This window comes from Carlito syrichta, unplaced genomic scaffold, assembly GCF_000164805.1.
Source record: "Carlito syrichta isolate Samal-C Ts95f unplaced genomic scaffold, Tarsius_syrichta-2.0.1 Scaffold308583, whole genome shotgun sequence".
NCBI lineage: Eukaryota > Metazoa > Chordata > Mammalia > Primates > Tarsiidae > Carlito > Carlito syrichta.
The window spans coordinates 268,363-291,092 of NW_007252679.1; the positions used below are offsets into that span (position 1 = coordinate 268,363).

Here is a 22,730-nt window from a genome sequence, read left to right on the forward strand (position 1 = left end):
CCTCCCCTTTTCCTTCCCCTCCACTCTCCCTTCCCTCCCCTCCCCTCTCTCCCCATACGTGGCCACTTGCAAGCCAGGGAAGAGATCCTTCACCAGAAACTGAATCCACCAGCACCGTGATCTTGGCCTCCTGGCCTCCAGAACCATGAGATGATCCCTTCCTGTTGTTTAAGCCACCATCGTCTATGATATTTAGTTATGGCAAACACAGCCTTAGCAGCCTCAGTTTCTATTCTCCCACACATAACCTATACTTGGTGCTCAACTAGCTATTTTCCACCCCCCAAATGAGATGTGTGATTTCTTCATGCTGAATGCTCCCCAACCCCCACATTTCCACCTTATGAGATTTACTCATCCCTATGGTCTTCCGAGACAAACCTTCCTGCGTGAAGTCTTTCCCAATGCCTCAAACAGCTCTGTCTCCCAGTTCTGAACTTCCACTCTGGTTCTTACTTCTCACGATAGCACTTTTCTTTACTACTTATCATGGCTGTATTTCTTTTAGATCACATTGTCCCCGCAGGCAAAAACTGCCCTCCACATCCCGGTATCCCTCACAGTTCCTCTTACTGTGCCCTTGCACCTAATAGGGCCTGATTATTTATAATAGCTATTCTGGGTGGCCTAACTTGATTTTTTGTAACTGACTTTCTGTTATAATCTCAATAAACTACCACCTTGAGAGAAAGAGAGAGCTTTTCCAAGATGCAAAAAACAAAGATGTATGCTTGGCCAAGAAACCCAACTACTCTCCGTGATAAGAAGAATAACAGTACTTGTATATAGTACTTACTGTGTGCCAGGCATAGTTTGAAGCATTACATCTATGTATGTATGTATGTATGAATGTATGTATGTATGTATGTATGTATAAGGTCTGACAATTAACTTCACGAATTTGCCACCATGTGTTTACATTGGCAGCACTGTACAAGCAACTCAGTCAAGTTTCATAACCTTAGTATATCAGTGTCTCACAACTGTGTTTGTGTTGATGTGCGACAGTGTCTTACTGAGTGGCATTCATTATTGTTGTTGCATATTTTTGTGTGTTGTTGTGAAAATGTCAGAGCTTGAATTAGAGCAATAAACAAACATTAAATTTCTTGTTAAACTTGGTGAGAGTGGAAGTGAAGTCAGGGACAAACTAGTCCAAGTTTATGGGAATAGTGCCATGAAGAAAATGACTGTGTACAAATGCATTAAACATTTTGCTAAGGGGGCAGAAAGTGTCACTGATGAAGAGAGGTCAGGATGGTCAGTAACGAGCAGAACTGAGGAAAACATTGCAAAAATCAACGAGTTCTGTGTCAAAATTGTTGGCTGACTGTGAGACGTATAGCAGACCAAAGAAACATTGTTAGAGAAACAGTTAGGAAAATCTTAACTGAAAATCTTGGCATGAGAAAGGTGTGTGCAAACATGGTCCCAAAGGAGCTTTTGCATCATGACAATACACAGCTCACACAGCACTGTCTGTGAGGGAGTTTTTAGCTGGTAAACAAGTAACTGTATTGGAATACTCTCCCTACTCACCTGATCTAGCTCCCAGTGACTTTTTTCTTTACTGGAAGGTAAAGGAAATATTGAAAGGAAGCATTTTCATAGCATTTAGGACATCAAGAGTAATATGATGTCAGCTCTGATGGTCCAGAAAGAGTTCCAAAATTGCTTTGATAAGTGGACTAGGTACAGGTGTCAGTGCATAGCTTCCTAAGGGGAGTACTTCGGAGGTGACCGTAGTAATATTCAGCAATAAGGTATGTCGTATTTTTTCTAGGATGAGCTCACAAACTTAATTGTCAGACCTCGTATGTATGTATGTATGTATGTATCTTTCTATGTATCTATCTATGTATGTATCTATCTATCTAGCTCATCCATCTATCTTTCTATCTATGTTTCTAGAAGGGAGGGAGAGATAGAAACAGGAACAAGTCCTCTGCTTCCATGCCTAAGGACCTCATGTCCACGAGGCAGGCAGGGCCATGACATCCAGTTGCATGCTTATACTGGAAGGAGGTGGGTTAGTAACAGAGAACTCAGTGTCTAACGAGTTTAAACATTCAAGAAAGGAACCCTTCCTTTCTGTTCAAAGGAAATTAAATATAAAGTCTGTTTGTCTAAATTATCTATGAGCCTGCTTAATTAGAGCAGTGACATTTTCCTGACTGACAGCCAAATATGTGCTTAAAAGAGCAGTTACAGATGTCTGTGGATTCCACGAAACTAATCTGATAAAGGTCTGATTTAAATCAACCAGATCTCGAAAACTGATAGTTATGATTGATATCTCATCTTTAATTTTAGCATGTGGGAAGAAATCATATCATTTGAGTTTCTTATCAGGGCATCTGTCCCTCACTGTGGAAAGATTTTTGTTTTTTCAGGAGAAGGAAAATACTAAAGAGAAATTGTCAAGCCCTGTAAAACTTCAGACCACTTCACTAGGCCTGGGATGGCTTCAGGCAGGTTTTCATTTGTGTGGTGATGCCCCTGTCATCCACAAAGCAATCTCCTAGCCCAACATGCCACACCCTGGCCTTGGCAGAGGATGGTGATCACGAAAGAGGTTTTAATCCTTTACTTCGAGCTAAATGTCAGTGGCTTGACTTTCCCCCTCACTGATTATCAAGAACTCCCGCCAGGAGCCCATACCTCCTTTTCTTTATGCACACAGCAGTGACATCCCCCTCATCGGCCCTGCAGTTCACCAGATTTCCCTTGCCAAATTCAGTGACAAAGAAATGTTGTTAAACTCCCTCCATGATGGCTCAAGGGGTAGAATATTGAGGAGCCATTGGTGTGGCTCAGAGAAAGAATTTTTCCCGGGAGAAAGAATTAGAAAGACAGAAGGATAAGCAAAATGCAAAGAGGCTGGAAGCCAACGAGTGCAGTAACAGCACAAGGGCACGAACTTAACTGTTCACCGAGAGCTAAAATGTCAGTGTGAACAGGCTGCAGAGCTCCTCTTTCAGTCTTGACATGTGTGTCACCCCAATTATCTCCTGTCTTCTCTCTGCCCACCACACCCAAGAGTTTCTTGATTTCTGAGTCCTACCTCTCCCCTCCTCCCTCCACACGCGCACTCTCTTACCAAGACAGTGAATTCCATCTCCTCGGTAGCCTTCTGAGCACCGGCAGACATATCCACCTTCAGTGTTGATGCAGGTGGAGGTGGGAGGGCACGCTGAGATGTCCATCTCACATTCATCTATATCTGTGGCAAGATTATGAACTAGTGAAATATTTAGGCAACCCTGGTGTAAATGAAAATAGCAAAAAAGAATAAGCATAATCTTATATTTCATTATGCTGCCCTTTACAGGTACTTCTGGCAAACATAATGCAAACCCTGCACCTTGGATGCAAAGTTCACTTCTGAATATATATATATATTCAAATATATATGTATATTTGATCACGGCTCATCACAGCCTCAAACTCCTAGACTCAATCAATCCTCCTACCTTAGCCTCCTAAGTAGCTGGGACTACAGATACACGCCACCATGTCTGGCTAATTTTTTGACATTTTGTAGAGATGGTCTCACTATGTTGCCTAGGCTGATCTCGAACTCCTAGGCTCAAGCAATACTCTGGCCTTGGTCTCAAAGTGCTAGGATCACAGGCATGAGCCACCATGCCCGGTTCTCCTTCCAAATCCATTTTTATAGAGTTCCCACCTGTCTGATTAGCTAAGTATGTATAATAAATCACTTCTTGTCAGTGTCAGACCATAAGAAATGAGATCTTTCTTGTCAGTGTCAGACCATAAGAAATGAGATCTTTATCTTATATTTTTGAGGCCATCGACATAGAAGAGGAAGTTATTCATCACAATCTATTGATTTTACTAAAACTTATGGACTAGATTTCTGGGAGGTACAAATTTGTGTTTTCTTTTTTCTTTTTCGAGTTGGAGTCTCACTCAGTCGCCTAGACTGGAGTGCAGTGGCCGCTCCCGACCACCGCAGCCTCGACCTGCTGGGCTCCGGTGATTCTTCCGCCTCAGCCTTCCAAGTAGCTGGAACTACAGGCGCGCGCTACCACGCCCAGCTAATTTTTGATTTATTGTAGAGATGAGGTCTCGCCAAGTTGCCCACGCGGGTCTCAAACCCACGGGCTCAGGCAATTCACTCACCTCAGCCTCCCAAGGCGCGGGATTGCAGGCTGAGCCGACGAACCTGGCTAAATTTGTGTTTTCATTGGAATTGGTGAATTCATAAATTTGACTTAAACTCACATTTATGCTTCTAAAGCTGATTATAATTTCGTCCCCTTAATTGTCAATGGCAAATATTATACACTGTTAATATAAACTCAGTGTAACATGTTATATTATATGTAAATATATTTATATGTCTCATATCTTCTATGCATGCCATCCATTATTATTATTATTATTATTATTATTATTGTTATTTTGAAAGAGGATCTCACACTGTCATCCAGGCTGGAGTGCAATGGTGCAATCCTAGCTCACCACAGCCTTGATCTTCTGGGTTCATGCGATCCTCCCACCTCAGCCACCCAAGTAGCTGGGGCTACAGGTACGTGCAACCATACCTGGCTAATTTTTGTACTTATTGTTGAGATGAGAACTTGCTATGTTGCCCAGACTGGCCTCGAATTCCTGGGCACAAGCAATTCTCCCGCCTCAACCCGTTCATTATTTTTTTTAAGCTAACATAAAATAACTTATTCAAACCTGCTGGTTACATAAATTCTTCTGGAGATTTTGAGTCAGTAATAATAGAAAGAATGCTTCTGGTTCACTATTGTCCAAATATGCGTATTTGGCCTTTGTTCTTACCAGAACACAGTTTTCCATCCCCAGAAAATCCTTCCAAACACTGACATGTGGCATCTTCTCCCTCTGAAATGCACTGAGCATACTTGCTGCATCCTCTGGGAGCACAGTCATCCCGATCTGCAAACAGTGAGAACCCTACGCAGTTATTTCCAAGCCTTAGAGGAGAAAATAAACTTTAATGTTCTGGGTTCTACAGTACAGCACTTCTTCCCTCAGTACTGGACAGGTCAATCTCCAAACAAAAATGCTTTGTTAACCTATAAACTATATCAACATCAAAAGATGCATAAGTCATATTTCTGTTCAAATGCTCTAAACAAACCTGAGTCTTAAGGAACTATTTGGTATAAACTTACTTCTGATTTTTTAAAAGCACTTGCAAATTTGAACTATAAAATCACTATAAGTCTAAAGGTTAATTGCTGCTTATTTTGAAAATTCCCAACCATTTTGACACACCAAAGGAGTCCATTGATTCTTATCTCCCAAAGACACACAGATTAATAAGTAGCAAGTAGCTCTGTGCACCCACATGGCAAAGAGATTCCATCATAAAAAAGATTTATGGTCAATTTACTAATATCATATATAATAGCCTATGTATGTCACTATGGGTATTTTTTATCAAGATTTATGCAGTGACTTGCAAACCTCAAGGCGCTTTTACAAAGTCAGGAACCATACAAGTTAAATTCTGTAAATGGATGGTTTCATTTCATACTCCATTGAAATGCAAATGCCCCGGGGGACAGGGTTACACGATGAGCCATAAACACAAGCAAGATGGGCATTCTTCTTTGCTTTAACTACTTATGTATGTCATGATCCTCTAAAGGCCACCCTCTCCCCTCTTTTTTTGGAGTTGGAAAGGTTTGACATACCACAGTAGGATATAAACTATCATCTGTCTATTCACTGGTAAGTTTGCTCATCTGAGTACAAAAGAGATAAAAGAAACCCTTCAAACTTGCCCATAAATTAAAGAAGGTTAAATGATCTAAGTAGGTTTCAGGTGCCATGTGGATGCAGACGTTGGGTAATTGCATTTGATTTGCTTAGCTACTTGAGCGAGAAAATTTCTCTTGTGGGAGCATATGCCTTTCATGCTTGCTTGGTCATCCCTTGTCACTCACGACTCTCAGAGAAGGATAAGTTCAGACCAAATCAATTATCCATTTAATTCAGCATTTATTTGGAAGACTAGCTTCCAAATCACAAGACTGCTCAGAGTGTAGAGCAGACAGTATCCAATTACCTAAGACATTTTAAGTCACTTGCAGAATTATCTTAAATTAGAATATGATTCAGGATTTATTTGGTAACTTGCAAACCCCAAGGCAGCTGTGAGTAATGAAAAGCAATGCTTATGCAGTTGTAGGAGGGATGGGCCACAGCCAACATTTTTTTTCTGCCTCAGTTCAAATGAGCTCTGGAAAAAAATGCCTGCTCTTGGAGTCCTCTTCTCTAAAATATGGACAACCATTTCTGCCAGGTCTATTTTTCATGATGGTGCTAAGGACTGAAGAAAAAGTGATTTAAAAAACCCCCCTTTGATCAAGCATTTTTTTAAAAAAGGTATTTAAATAAGCGTAATAAAGAAGAATTTTGTGACAACCCAAATGATAAATATCACACCAGAAGAGACTCCAGGCCCTGTTAAGTAAACTAATAAAATTCATTCAAAAGGACCTACTATGAACCTGGCCTTTCTGAGAGCCAAAAATATAGTGGTGAGGAATATTGACACGGTCCTCTTCAGTCTTGAATAATGAATGATTGAAATACGAGTGTGGTAAGTACAACCAAGGGGCAGTAGTGAGATTCTAAGAGAGTCGTAATAGACAAATTCACGTGGTCAGAGACTGAAAGGCTTTCTGAGCCAGAGACAGGAAGGACATGCAGCACTCAGAGGAGTGAAAAAGCGCACTAAGGGTTGAGAAAACATTTTGTGTACATTACAGACAAAGCCAGCGTAACTAAAGCGGACCCTAGAAAGTCAAGGACTGAAGGGCTGGTGGGTCTTGTAGAGGCTGGGGTGGCGTCTAAAGAGTAATGCCAGCAGGGTCCAACAGACCACGTCAGGAATTTCAGACTGTATTCTACAGTCCCAATGTGGAATTTTCAAACTGTTTTTTTTAGCTATTAGACACTTAGTTGAAGTGGAATCTCACTCTGAAACATAAATTAGACTCCTTAGCTTAATTTAGATGGAACTAACACTTCACAGACTAAAATGACACAGAAGACAACCTGAGTATGGAAAGATGAAGTGTTTTTCACCAAGGCAATCAGTTCCATCTCTTCTACACTAGGCAGAATACAGTCTCCAGTTATGAAGTCGACACTGCCTGGAACATATGTATCCAAAGCTTTGGTCACTTTGTCCCTTCCCCAATCTCACCCATCTGTCATTTCCTTTAGCCTTTGAGTACCTCAATCATTATTTTTTCAAAATATGCTCTGTGAACCCCTAGGGATCCCTAGTGACTTTGCAAATGTTCTCTATACCACTCACATTGATTGATAATGTTTTATTCTATCATGTTGTCATCGCCACATCAAATTGTGACCTTGCAGACTGGGACTGTGTTTGATTCATCTTGGTATCCCTGGCACTTAGCACAGTGTATGCCAAATAAATTGCTAAATCTATATCTATATCTATATATATATATATATTTTTTTTTTATCGGAGTCTTGCTCTGTCACCCAGGCTAGAGTGTAGGGTACAATCAAGGTCCACCACAGTCTCGACCTCCTGGAATCAGGTGATCTTTCTGCCTCAGCTTCCCGAATAACTGGGACTACAAGTGCACGCCATTATGCTTGGCTAATTTTTTGTGTAGATGAGGTCCTTCTATATTGCCTAGGCTGGTCTTGAATTCCCGGGCTCAAGTGATCCTCCCACCTTTCCCAAAGTGCTGGGATAACAAGCGTAAGTCACAGCACCCAGACTTAAATGAATAATATTCCTAATGTGACAAAGGTTTCTAGAACTTCTTATTTTCACATGAATTAATTATTCGGTCATAATTTCTAAAACCTTTAGTCAAGTCACTAACATATCTTAGTCTCAGTTTTCACATCTGTAAACTGATGGGTAGTGATAAAGAACAAATTAGAGAATACAGTTGATTCTTGAACAACATAGGTTTGAACTGTTCAGGTCCACCTATACTTGGAATGTTTTCAACCAAACTCTGATCAGTATTTGCAGGATGTGAAACCCATCTACATTTTTTTATATGTGGGTTCTGAGGCGCCACTGCAAGATTTAAGTATGTATGGGTCCCAGGACCAACCCCCAGGGGATACCGAGGGATGACTGTATATATAAAGTTTCATACAAGTTTTAGTTATTGTTATGACTAAAAATATGCACCTGTTTAGATCTTACCGAAAATCACACTAGTAATGTGAGGCAAGAGGTCCCCAGAGCCCTGTACACCTACGGAGTAGCCTGCAGATCACAAAAGTTTGGTAAAGCACTTCCTTAACTGTCCTAATGTGGAGTTTTCAATTTTTTTTTTTGCCACAGACGTTTTATGAAAATAAAATGTTATTCAGTCTATAAACAAATGGAATGTTTCAAAGTCAAGTTACACTGCTTGAAGGGCAATGACCTAGGGTGAAGGGGTGGGACTTGCTGAAGAGCTAGGGCTAAACCAAGCCATGTTGGAAAACCATCAGCCCTTGTAAGTGAATATAGAACGTTAAAGACTTAGCTTCCCTAGAGTTGTTACCTAATGAGAAAATGATTTGACATTTTGGCAATAAATGTGCAACACAGAAGAAAATAATTCTAAGATTTGCTGTTTGTGGACTCTTTGCAGTGGTTAAAGCAACCAACTTATGTTTGCTTATCAACTACTATCAGCTTTTCATGCTAATGGAAGTACATCTAGGTGGACCAAACACCAAAAATACCAGCTGTGAATGAGGATACACTCAAATCTGTTCAGTTTTCTGTTTTCACCTTTGTTTCCAAGGCATAGCGCTAGAAAGGGCATTCGGTCCAAAGACTCTCAATGTGTACTGTCCATGTCTGGTCTGATGTGGCACCATCTTTCTCAAGCACACCACTCAGGAGAGGAGAAGGGCCTGCGTCCAAGGTTTGGCTTCATGAGTCTTGTGTGGATTTAGCCAACATTAAGTTAGAGAGAAAATTCAGAATTTCTCACTGGTAGGATGGAAATTGTTGGAACCAAAGCTGTATTGGAAGAACTCATGATTCATACCTGACACCATGATTTCAGCCACTAGCAGGTGTTGGGATTCTATGATGTTATCTTCTGACTCTGTAGTGTTGGATAAATTGTCCGACTGTGTCACTTGGTCACTAAGATCAACTTCATCACCTATCAAAGGCGCACAGATGCAATTAATTTAGATTTCTGTTTCAAGGAAACTTTGATTGAATTTACATCTGTGGTTATTCATGTGTAGTGAGTTCAGATTCATTCTTATAGTAAGAAGATTCAAGTAAACTGGCAGGGTCTTGGTGACTAGAAAACCTCACCCTGATAACCCACACCCTCTCCCATTTTCACTCATGCACATGATGGTTTGGGGGGCAGGAGCCAATGGGGAAGAAAGATGGGACTGACAAAGAAAAACAAGAGTAAAATACTCAAATCATTATGAAACATAATCAGCTCATAACCACAGCCCACCATTTAAGAACAAGCTAGCAAGATGATCTCCCCAAATTGTCTTCCATACACACTCCTCTGTGAGGCTGTTTTTACATTTATTTTAGCCTGATTTTACCTGCATTTTAAAATGTGAAAGGACATAAACAAACCATGATTTAATACAGGCATAAGATTCATGCTCATACTATCCCTAGAACATGAGAGAAATGAATTCTTGAAGACAGCAGTCTCTAAATTATGTTCCATAGATGCATGAGATCCCACTGCAGAGTCCATAAAGGTCAAAATTCTTTCCATCTTAATACTATGATATTAATTGCCTCTTTTCACCATGTTCCTATTTATACTAGTATGAAAAAGCAATGGTTGGTAAAAGGATGGTGCCTTAGCATGAATCAAGGCAGTAATAGCAGACTTTCCCAGTAGTGTGCTCTTCACTGCCATGTACTCACATTAAATAAAATCTAGTTTCACAAAAAGATCATGATGAAGGAATAAGAATTATTAACTTTGAAAGCTCTCAACCACTGACTGTGTGGTGTTTTACTATTCTGTGTAATAGAATGGGAAATATACATAAACACTTTCAGTGAATACTTAAGGTTTGATAGCTATCTGGAGGAAAAGCACTTAGTGATTTTTGTGTTACAAACAGAAATGAGTCTCTTTTTTATTGAACATGATTTTTAATTGAAGAAATGACTGCTAATTGTGCTAAGAAGTCTTGAGTATTTGGCAAACATTTTCTCAAAAATGAATGAAGTGAGCCTATCATCAGGGAAAACAACTGGCAGTGTCTATGGCCAATGTCAGATTCCACGTTGCAGCTAAGCTTAGGAAATGACTGTCCAGCTCTGGTATAGTATAAAAAGAACAATATCAAAAAAGCATCTCGAAAGACTGTTCAATAATACAACTCTGTGTCTGTGTGAGGACAGATTTTGTTCAAAGACTTCAACCAAGACAAGAAATAATAACAGATTTAACACAGAAGTAGATCCAACTGCCCTCTATTAAGTCAGACATTAAAGATATAAATGTAAAATCATAACATTCTTTTCACTATGTATTTTTTGCTTTGGAGGAAATATTTCTTTCAGTTATTTTTATTAAAATGTATGCTAATAGATAATGGATTTATTATTGTAGTTTTAATTGATATTTTAAAAATTTGGTTTCAGTTTTGTGTTTTGGGTTTTTTTTTTTTGAGTTGGAGTCTCACTATGTCCCCCAGACAGGAGTGCAGTGGCCGCTCCCGACCACCACAGCCTCGACCTGCTGGGCTCCGGCAATCCTTCCGCTCAGCCTTCCAAGTAGCTGGAACTACAGGCGCGCGCTACCACGCCCGGCTCATTTTTCGATTTGTTGTAGAGATGAGGTCTCGCCAAGTTGCCCAGGCAGGTCTCGAACCCGCAGGCTCAGGCAATCCACTCACCTCAGCCTCCCAAAGGCGAGGGATTACAGGATGAGCCACCGAGCCTGACTTTTTTGGGGTTTTTTTGAGTTAGAGTCTCACTCTGTCGCCCAGACTGGAGTGCAGTGGCACACTCCCGGCCACCGCAGCCTCGACCTGCTGGGCTCTGGCGATCCTTCCGCCTCAGCCTTCAAAGTAGCTGGAACTACAGGCTAATTTTTGATTTATTGTAGAGATGAGGTCTCGCCAAGTTGCCCAGGCGGGTCTCAAACCACGGGCTCAGGCAATCCATTCATTTCAGCCTCCCAAAGCGCGGGTTTACAGGCTGAACCACTGAGCCCGGCGTGGTTTCAGTTGTTAATAACATAAATACTGATAGATATAACTCACATAAACAAAAACTATTTGGGGTTCTCAATAATTCTTAAGAATGTAAAGGAATCCGGAGACTAAGAGGTTTGAGAACTGCTAATCTAAGGCAATAATTAAGAGAAATTTCTGAAAATTCAGAATATCCAACTCGGTTCACAGCTAGATGCATTTTTTTTTTTTTTGTATGGTCAATGTGTTACCTAACTTATATATATATCTTTACGCCTACCAGATAAATATAATTTTAAGATAAACATTTGAATCAAATTTAAATTACCTTTGGTATACTTTTGGTAGAAAGATACCGAGAGATGAATCCAAATTGAAGCCTAAATTGTTTGGGTCCACTTTTAAGGAAGCAAATCCTACTACTGGCTGCACATCACACTTGGTTTATTCTTCCTTCCTCTTCCTCAAATTAGTATTTTATTTGTAAAAAAAAAAAAAAAGTGGTTCAGAAGCCTTCTCAGGTTGGATTTTCCATGCTAGTTTGATATCCTAAAGTTATTTTTTAGAAAGGCCTTTGCTTTTTATCTAAAGATTTGTCATGTGGCGAGGAGATAATATAGTACTGCCTCTAAAATTGAGGGCATACAACTTGTAAACAAAATGCCCCTAAACATTTTTGTGAGGTAATCAAACTCTGATCTTTATTTCCAAGTCTGGAACCACCTCACTGTCCGTGAGGAGATGGAGAAATTGGAGCTTAAGACTTACAACTAGAGGTCAATTGAATTTTGTCTGTAATAAGGAACTCAAAACTCATCAGAGGAAAACAAGCTCTCAGCATTCCTAAAAACGGTAGCTTTTAATATCTAAAATATTAAAAATCGGCAAAAGCAGAGGGGTGAATGTACAGTTATATTTCTGAGCCAAGGTTAGATAATTTGCTACATAATTTATTATATTACCTGTTGATATCTGATGATCATTCAGAGCTAGACACCTTTTCCCGTCTGAGGCTTTCAGGAAACCTTCACGACATGAACACCAAACAGTTCCAAACCTCTCTTTGCAAATATGTTCACAACCTCCATTATGATGTAAACAAGGATCGGCTCCTAGTGGGAAAAGAGGCAAATTCACAGATGGGTTTGGAGATTTATAAAAAAAAGGATGCCATTAACGCAAATCACAGTCTATAGTTTTTGGGGAGAGAAACCAAGTATATCTAAACAGAGAGAGAATCAAGAGCTATTTCGAGACCCGCCGGGCAACTTGGTGAGACCTCATCTCTACAATAAATCAAAATTAGCCGGGCGTGGTAGCATGCGCCTGTAGTTCCAGCTGCTTGGAAGGCTGAGGCGGAAGGATTGCCAGAGCCCAGCAGGTCGAGGCTGCGGTGGCCGGGAGCGGCCACTGCACTCCAGTCTGGGTGACAGAGTGAGACTCCAACTCAAAAATAAAAAAGGGCTATTTCCGAAGAGTTCCCATAAGCAGCCACTGATTCTAAGATAAGCCCAAAATGTTATTACTCGTATTTGTTGAGTATAACCAGTACTTTCGTTCAAGAAGCTCTTTTGTCAGATGTGATTCCTATTTCCTGACTCATAATCTAATCAAACTGACAAAGGGCAATTCAGAAAGAAGAGCCCCTATAGCATGCTAGATGCCTTTTCCATTTGCTTACTCCTGGTTGGCACTCACTCACTGGCACTTCAGGGGTACAGAGAGGCCCAAGTGAGGTAGAAGCTTCCACTGCAGGTATCTAAATTGCCTGCCCTTTTTTTGTTGTTTTTTGTTTTTTGGGGTTTTTTTGGACTCAGTGTTTCACTCTGTCACCCAAGCTGGAGTACAGTGGCACTATCATGGCTCACTATAGCCTTGACCTCCTGGACACATGTGATCTTTCCACCTCAGCCTCCCAAGTAGTTGGGACTACAATGCATGTGTCACCATGCCTGGATTTTTTTTTTTAAGTGATGGGGTCTCCGTATGTTGCCTAGGCTGGTCTTGAACTTCTGGGCTCAAGCAATCCTTGTGCCTCAGTCTCCCAAAGTGTCGAGATTACAGACATGAGCCACTGAGCCCACCTGCCCTTAGTGCTTTTAACCCAAGAATTTTGGAAATGTGCAGGTAAACAAAGCTACTTAGGAAGAGATGAGATTGAAGGGATAAAGCCCAAATGACCAAACTACTAGACTGTCTTAGTTTCAACAATGTTGAAATCTTAGAAAATCTTAGTATCTACAGTTTAGTGAAAATTGCAAAATCCTCCCCCCCACCCCAATCCCCAACCCCCCACACACAGCCCAGCATCAAAAAATTAAAGTAGCCAAGGGATTTCAGCCACGGGACGACTGTGAAACATCTCCAGTGTACCTGGTTTTGACAACGGGTGAACCACAACCAGTGACGAGGGCTTCAGCATGCTGCCTCGAAGACATACCCTATTTTTTCCAGTTCTCTTGTTCACCCTTATTACCGATGGCACAGCCCAATCTGAGAACCACACATGATCTTCAAACACAGCTACAGCAAACGGGTGACCTGGAAGTGATTTACATCCGTTAAATAACTGCCATTGTCTTTGCAATGACTATTTTCCAAAGGCTAAGGCTTGAAACTTGCACATTGTTCCTACACATATATCCATTCTTTAGGTACGAGCCACGGACTTACACCTGCATCAAGGAGAACCCACACGATGAAGGAACCTCATCTTAGAACAGGTGCCTGGTGACATGAGGTCCCAGCAAAGCCTGGGACCACTCAGCATCTGGAGAGTGGGAGAAGGTGGGCTGGTTATCTTACTAGCACCAAGAAGGAGGGGCCAAGGTGGGAATTTTTCGTGTTCAGTACATCTGTCACTATTTATGGATGACACTTGAGGAGGTTGTTTTACTTCTCTTCATCTTAGATTCCTTGTCTTTTTTAAATTTTATTTTATTTTGAGTTGTGGGGTACATGTGGGGATTTACTACATAAGCAAATTGCATGCAGGTGTTGTTGGGACTTCCAGCAGGCCCTTTCTCCCCCCGGAAATGGACCTGGTGTATTTGTGCTCCCCTTATCTCTTCTCCCTCCTTCCCTCCTTTAGTCCAGTCTGTTGTTCCCACTTTTGTGCTCACATGATCCATGATCAGATCCCATTATGAGTGAGAACACGTGGGTTCCTTGTATTTTTAATGATGGTAATAAGCAGAAGACCAAACTCACAGGCTGTTTTAAGGATTTTTAAACATTTGAGGTATTGAACAAGTGTCTGCCCACATTCCCATCTCACCCACACATTTCCCTGCCTCTCCCACCGCCATTTCTCTCTTCTCTTCCTTAATATTAGTCTATGGCCTTGCCTCCAATGTGGCCCTTCCAGCCTTCTCTAGGGCCTTACTCCATCAACAACTACCTCTTCCCCTTACATCTTCACTCTCTTCCTGCCACCAGCTTTCTTCTCTCTGTCTATTAATCCTCCCTCCCAGCTTTATTTTCTAATTTCCTTGACTACCCCCCCCAGTTTCTCTTTGTCTTTTAGCCAAGATTTCTGAGTCATTTATTTTCTGCTGCCTCAATTTTCTTTTCTTTTCTTTTTTTTTTGAGTTGGAGTCTCACTCTGTCGCCCAGACTGGAGTGCAGTGGCCACTCCCGGCCACCGCAGCCTCGCCTGCAGGGCTCTGGCGATCCTTCCACCTCAGCCTTCAGGTAGCTGGAATTACAGACATGCACTGCCACGCCCAGCTGATTTTTTAATTTATTGTAGAGATGAGGTCTCGCTGCCCAGGCGGGTCTCGAACCCGCGGGCTCGGGCAATCCACTCACCTCAGCCTCCCAAAGGTGCGGGATTACAGGCTGAGCCACCGAGCCGGGCTGCTGCCTCAATTTTCATGGCTCCTCTTGATCCCTCAGTGGGCTTCCTTTTGAGTACACCTTACTGCCCCTGAAATTGGTCTGATAAGGTATTCAAGTATGTAATAAATTGGCAGGTGTGATGGCTCATGCCTATAATCCCAGCAATTTGGGAGGCCAAGGCAGGAGGATTGCTTGAGCCCAGGAGTTTGAGACCAGTCTAGGCAACATAGGGTGACCTTGTTTCTACAAAAAATTTTTTTAAAAAACTAGCCAGGTGTGGTGGTGTAAATCTGTAGTCCCAGCTACTCAGGAGGCTGAGGCAGGAGGATTGCTTGAGCCCAGGAGGTCGACGCTGCCGTGAGCCATGATCGTGCCACTGCACTCCAGCTTGGGTGGCAGTGAGACCTCGACTCAAAAAAAAGGATGTAATAACAAGAAAATGTTTTAATATATTATTGCAAATGGCTAGAGACTAAAGCTAAGAAGGCCTGCATTTGGAAGCTTTAATCATGTCCACTTCATTCCCACCCAGTCTTTTTTTTGTAAATGAGCAATGGCCTTGATGACTTAGAATGAATGCCTCCCTCTACTGGTGGCAAACTCAAATGACTTGTCCTGATAGATGATGAGCCACCACACATCACTATTGATTAGGGCCATCAAGATTCCTTTTAGTCTTTAGCCTTTTGCCCCATATTAAAGCCTTAAATACAGCAAGGGAATTTTTTACATAGCTATAATTATTTTTATGTGATAAAAAAGCATAACACAAAATTTACCACCTTAACTATTTCTAAGAATACAGTCCAGTAGTGTTAAGTACGTTCATACATCATTGTGCAACCAATCTCCAGAAGTTTTTCATCTTGAAAAATTGAAACTCCATGTCTATTAAACAAGTCCCAATTTCCCTCTTCCCCCAATTCCTGGCAACCACAATTCTGCTTTCTTTTCCTATGAATTTGACTGCTCTAAATGCTCCAAAGAAATGGAATTGTACAGCACTAGTCTTCTAAAGACTGGTTAATTTCTGTTAACATAATGGTTTCAAGATGCATCCATGTTGAAGCGCATGTTAAAATTAGCTATGGTGATTCAACAAATATCCCACAGTAGATTTAATCTTTATTTTCTGTTTCTAGAAAAGCTACAAGTCATTGCATTTTAAGTTGAGAATAAATACCTTCAACCATTTTAAGATGACTTAAAATCGACAGCATTATATGTTTTTCATTGTGTAGAACATGATGTTTGAAGGTATAAATACACTGTAGAATAGTTAAATCTAGCCAACTAACAAATTTATGACCTCACAGTTATCATTTTTGTGGTAACAAGTGTGTAACATTCACTCGTTAAAAATCCTGAACGGGCAGCTGAGAAGCCACCACACATATACCAGTAGATGGCACTGTAATGATGGAAATCGTTATTTCGATAATTTAATATAAATTTAATGGCCATCAATAAGCATTTGCCTTAGTCATAGATTATAGTAGCAAGGCAAATTATTCACAAAATATTTGCTATGCTTTTTGGTTTGCAATATGGTGCCTTTACTTTCCAATTAGAAATTTTTAAATCCTTTTCTTCCTTATATACAAACTAAAATTTTACAATGATTTGTGTATTGTATTTTTAAAATAATATGTCTCTGCCAGTAGACTCCAAGACTTCACAGAAATCAGTTTGTTTTACTTTCCACTGTACCTTCTCTTCTTATGATGGCTCCATAAATACTCGTTAAGTAAGTGGTTGGATAAAGTCTAAGATTGTATATAAGCTTATCACTTTTTGTAAAGTGTATCTTTAATCTTTAAAGAATCTTAGAAATATATAAAATTTTGAATTATACGTATCACTAACCAAAGAGAATGGGCAAAGTAAATGACTTGTACAGATTATTAGTTTGTTAGCATCTTCCTAAACAAAAGAGACTGTTGTTTTTCTTTTTTTTCCATCTTCCCGGCCAGTTTTTAAATCTCTAAAGCATCATCAGCAACTTCCTGGCTCTGATTTTCTATATCCAATCTGTTACTAAATCCTTTCAGTTTTTCATCCACATTAATTTTTAATACTCTAATCCATTCCACTTTAAGACAATGTTCCTACTCAGGCCTTCATTACCTATTGCCTGGACAACCCCTGGTCACCTCCTAACAGATTCCTTCTCTCCAAATCCCAATCCAACCCTTTACTTTATCTAAGTGGCTATCCTGAGACACCAATCTTATCATATACATTTTATGCTCAAGAACGTTCAATGACTCCCTTGTAATTTGAGAATTCAGAATTAAGTTTAGTCAGCATATCCTGGCAATACTAACATACAAAGGCCAATGTTTGCAGACTTACAATGTTTTATCATTTTCTGTTTACCACTGGCCCAGTTCAAATACTGTCTTTGTAGATTCCCTGAGTCAAAATGAATTTTCCGGTGCTTATGTAATCTCATAGTCATTTAGTACTTTCTCTTTCAACAGGTAGTATATACTACAGTGTTTTAAAGATACTTATAAAAATACATAACACCCTATGAAAAATCTGAAAATACAAGAGGGAAAAACTATATTTGTTCATCTTTGCTCATGTTACCAACTGATATTCACTAATATCTAAAATTGTGAAATGACATTTTCTAAAAGCTAAGAAAGGATAACAGCTGAACCAAGTTTTTATTCCTAAAGAAGTTTAGAAGATTTTAATTCTGATTTTGGAAAAGAGGAATGATTATACAACACTATTTTTTTTTACCAAATATTCCAATGTTAATGTAATGCTTACAGCTCATAATTCTCTGGAGAAATCTGTCTGTCTTTATTCCTTCCTCATCATCTGGTTAAGTGTGTGTGTGTGTGTGTGTGTGTGTGTGTGTGTGTGTGTGTGTGTGTGTGAACACTTTTTGTATTTAATGCTCATCAACATTCAGTCAAGGTAAAGAAATCACCCATCCCAAAGCCTCACCTACATCGTTCTGGGCAAGTCTTTGGCGATTTGAACCATCTAGATTGGCCATTTCAATCACAGACTGCTTGGCATCACACCAGTACAGCTTGTCAGTTAGGAAGTCAATCGTTATTCCACTGGGCATGATCAGATCAGAGCTGGCTATAACCAGTCGGCCAAAGCCTTGAAGGGAAGAACTTTCAATTCGAGGATTACTCCCTGTATCAGTCCAGAACAATCTCCTTTAATCAAGAAAGCACATAACAAATATCTGCATGAAAAAAATTCTTCTGTTCTTTCATCATTGAAAACATCAATGTAAATTACTTCAGAATATACTGAAGAGGTACACTAAGGAATACAGAAAGAGAAAATATAGCACTGTATGTTGGACAAATAATTTTCCAAAACAGAACATTAATCTTGTCTATGTAAAGCTTCTCTTGGACAAGAAATCCTGAATGAAGGCTCAGATCATTAGATTAAAAGAAGGAATTTAGCAGGGATGCGACTGGCAGCTGAGGGTAACTGCTAGGGGAGGGAGCGGCATACCTCATCAACAAGGGTACCCCCATAATCAACGTTTGTATACCTAACCCTGAATTGTACCCCACATCTTTAAAATAAGAAAAAAATTTAAAAAGGAATTAATTTTTAAAATTGTGCTATGGTACTAATCAAAAGTGAGCTTGAGTAATATTCTTTTTTTTTTTTTTTTTTTGAGATGGAGTCTCACTCTGTCACCCAGGCTGGAGGGCAGTGGCATGCTCCCGGCCACCGCAACCTTGACCTGCTGGGCTCTGGCAATCCTTCCGTATCAGCCTTAGGAATAGCTGGAACTACAGGCACGCACTACCACACCCGGCTAATTTTTTGATTTATTGTAGAGATGAGGTCTCACCAAATTGCCCAGGCGGGTCTTGAACCCGCGGGCTCAGGCAATCCACTCACCTCAGCCTCCCAAAGGCGCAGGATTACAGGCTGAGCCACCGAGCCCGGCTGAGTAATATTCTTAAATTAACATTTCATGCTGCAAAGTACAATGAAATCTTACTAGCTAGTTTTCCTGTTATGCATATGTAAAACTCACTGCATATGTAAAACTGCAACATAAGGGGGAGAACATATTTATTGTTATCCAGTTTTATGCACTCCATTAACTCAGTTAATTTTACGTTCCATAAATCAGGAACCGGACACATATTTTTGAGGTCAGTGTGGCCTTTTTATTGACCTGTTTAGAGATGGTTACATTCTTACTGTTTTAATCATTTGGTTGGCTTCAAATCATTTATTAATTACTACCAATATATTATCTCCCATCGAAATTCCAAGTCTAAATCAAATAGGGTTGGTTTTTATTCCTGCTTTTTAACAACCAGGAAGGAATTCTTTATTCTCCTTAATTCTCTAAACTCTAAGCCCAAATTTGTCACTAATTCACGATTAACAGCATAGAGTTTTCTAATCTTTTATAACTTCTATTTCCTTTTGTTTAAAATCTAAGACTGACTTATCATTTGAAGTCATCTTATGATTTTTCTAAATAGAAATCATAAGTCATACAATACTTAAGCCCAATAATCTAGTTTCTTTAAAAATCTGATTTTTAAAGAAACTAGATTATTGGGTTTAAGTCGAATCAGTTAAAGAATTACAGCAAGAGTCTTTTTTGAAAAAATTGAATTTGCTTAAAATAAAAGGACATATTCATGATAAAATTATTATACAAGAATAAAAAAACAAGACATTCAAAGGATGAGGAATTCATGCTAGCCACAGATTTGAACACATCTCATGGATTTTCTCATTTCTAATTCTACTGACCACCTGAGGTTTGAAGATAAATTTTGGACACCAGCATAGTAAACATGAATTGTCACCTGACCTCTGTAGAAAGTTACCTTATTTCACAAATACGTACTTGGCCACTGGATGGACAGAGATCCCTGTTGGTTGAGAGATATTCTCTTTAATGATTGTTTCTCGATGTTTTCCATCCAAATCACTTCCTTCAATGAGAGATTTCCTAAAATGTATGTAATAGAAAGAGGTTTGTTATAGCAACTTTTCTTTACAAGCAAAAAATCACTTTTTTTCCGTGTTCTGGAAATGCAGATGGGCATGTGACTACCTCCTGTCTCTCTCCCCCTACACACATACACGCACAATCAAGTCGCACCAACAAGCCCACACATTTTATTTTTAAAACACAATCTTTCAATTAGCATCCCAATATTTATCCTAGGCAATTAAAACACAGTGACAGGATAAGGTAAAAGGGGACTTAGTGGTCAGGCAGGAACATTCTCTTCCCAACCTCCAAGCTCCTGCTGACACCAACAGAACCCAGAGGTAAGGGAGGTGTCAGACGAGAGTCACAGACTGTGGGGAGGAGGGAGACAAGCTGGCAGGGACAGCAGGAGGAGATTTATGTGACTTTAATTTTCTTCCAAATGATCCTAAGACATATGGGAGTATAGCTGTGCTCCGTATCTGTCCGTGGGGCACTGATTCCAGGACTCCCCACAGCTACCAAAATCTGCTGACACTCAAGTGTATTACGTAAATGATGCAGTATTTGCGTATAGTCTACGCACATCCTCCCATAGACCTGAAATTGTCTCTAGATTATGTATAATACTAATACCATGTAAATGCTATGTAGCTCTTATACTGTATTTTTCTTTGTATTATTGTATTGTTGTTTTTAATATTATCTAATTTTTGAATATTTTTTATCTGAGGTTGGATGAATCCTCTGATATGGAACTTGCAGATAAGGAAGGCCAACTGTACTAGAATATTATTTGCTAATCTTTACATTAAAAAAATAACCCTTTGGAATCTGACAGAGTATAATATTCTTATTTCCTATTTTTTCTATTTATTTGTCAAACAAATATTTACTGAGCGCCTACTGTGTACCAAGGATTGGCCTAGGTATTGGAGACACAATCATAAACAAAACCCTGTCTCCGTCCTTACAGGGTTCAAAATTCAGCAAGCACTGGGGTAGGTGAGGCTGGGAGAGGGGAGGTAGAGTGGGGAGGAAGGGAAGGAGACAGAAGAGAGAGGAAAATGGAATGATAATATGGACCAGGAAGTTAAGTGTTGACAGCAAGGATGTAAAGAATGTTATTGGGTGTTAGGACTTCTAGATATAAATTGGAAGGACACATTTCAGCACATAATAATAAGTTTCTCATCTTCAAAGTCCCAGAGAGCTATAATGTTAAAACAGAGACTTTGAAAAAACTAAACTTTTTTTTTTAGAGTAGATGAGAGACCCTTTGAGGTCTTTGATTACCCAGAAACTATAATAAATTTGTAAACGTGTAATTAATAAAAGTCAGCCTTGTATCAACTGCATAAACAGCAGATTAATGTCATGGTATTATACTATGAGAATAAACGGTTATTCTACTGGGAATAGGTTGTTTGGAAACCTACTTGGGAGAAGAGAAAGGGCAAGACTTTTTTTTAAAAGAGTGTAATTGGAAGAATTGGGGAGGGTGAGAGGTGGGTAGCCTAGCTGAGCGTGGGTTAGGGAAGGATTCCCAAGGGTAGTAATAAGCCCTGGAGCCCTGAGTGAAGGAATACACATGTGTGCAGTCCTATAGTTAGAGACCTAAAGAATATGAGGCAGTCATCATTTCACTTTAGAGAGTTTGCTGTGGCTTCAGGGTGGAGAGGGCAAGGCGGACAAGAGATGATGATGATGAGATAAAACCATGACAGCCACGATGGAGAAAAATGGACAGATTCCAATGCTAAATGCATCCATCACGCTCCAATCCCTTTCAGGAGTTAAGAGGGCTACAAGCAGCTTCCTGGAGCAGGGGGAACCCCAGGCAGAGGTGGATGTGAGTAGGGATAAGGAGAGCCTCCTTTTCCCATATACTGCCTGTTTACCATTTCTCTACCAAACTAGAAAATATAATTCACCTTTAATTCACAAACACCTGTTAAGGGCTTCCCCTCTTGCTCTTGTAGGCAACATCTGCATGAACATGCCTGTCCAGAATTAGCAGGACCATTTTCTGCTTCCTATTCTATAAGATGCTAGGGAGTCCTGCTCCAGGTGGCTTATACAAGCCTACTTTTTTTTTCTTCTCTCAATGTATTGTCTTTAATTTCTTTAAGCAATATAGTTTTCAATTCAGGGTTAGGTATACAAATGTTCATTATGCAGGTACCCTTGCTGATGAGGTGTGTCCCCCTTCCCTGGCAGTTTCCCACTACTGCCAATCCCATTCCCCCCTCCCTGGCAGTTTCTCACTACTGCCAATCCCTTTCTTATAGTATTATAATTGTTCAAGGTCCACCTATGAGTGAGAACATAGGGTACTCTGTTTCTCATTTCTGTGATAGATCACTGAGTATGATAGACTCTAAATCCATCCAAGATGCTGTGAAGTTCATATGTTTGTCCTTTGTGGCTGCATAATATTCCATTGTATGTATGTACCACATTTTAAAAATCTGTCCAGCTTCCATGGGTAGCATTGTTGGTTCCATGTGCCTGCTATTGTAAATAGAGCTGCAACAAACATACGTGTGCAAGTATATTTTTGGAGAATGATTTGAGTTCCTCTGGGCATATTACCAATAGGGGGACTGCTGGGTCATAGGGAAGGTCAATTTCTAGTTCTTTCAGAAATGGCCACACAGTCTTCCAAAGAGGCTGCACTAGTTTGCATTCCCACTAGCAGTGTAGAAGCATTCCTTTTTCT

At 40.0% G+C, this 22,730-nt stretch overlaps 1 protein-coding gene across 1 annotated transcript in view; it reads right to left on the reverse strand.

Moving 5' to 3' along the window:
- The window catches only part of EGF (epidermal growth factor), a 109,365-nt gene that overhangs the window by 19,413 nt on the left and 67,222 nt on the right, over positions 1 to 22,730 (reverse strand). The window contains 7 exon segments of the mRNA XM_008065511.1: positions 3,101 to 3,223; positions 4,819 to 4,935; positions 9,057 to 9,176; positions 12,171 to 12,320; positions 13,582 to 13,749; positions 18,013 to 18,236; positions 19,919 to 20,023. Coding sequence (XP_008063702.1) covers positions 3,101 to 3,223; positions 4,819 to 4,935; positions 9,057 to 9,176; positions 12,171 to 12,320; positions 13,582 to 13,749; positions 18,013 to 18,236; positions 19,919 to 20,023 — 1,007 coding nt within the window.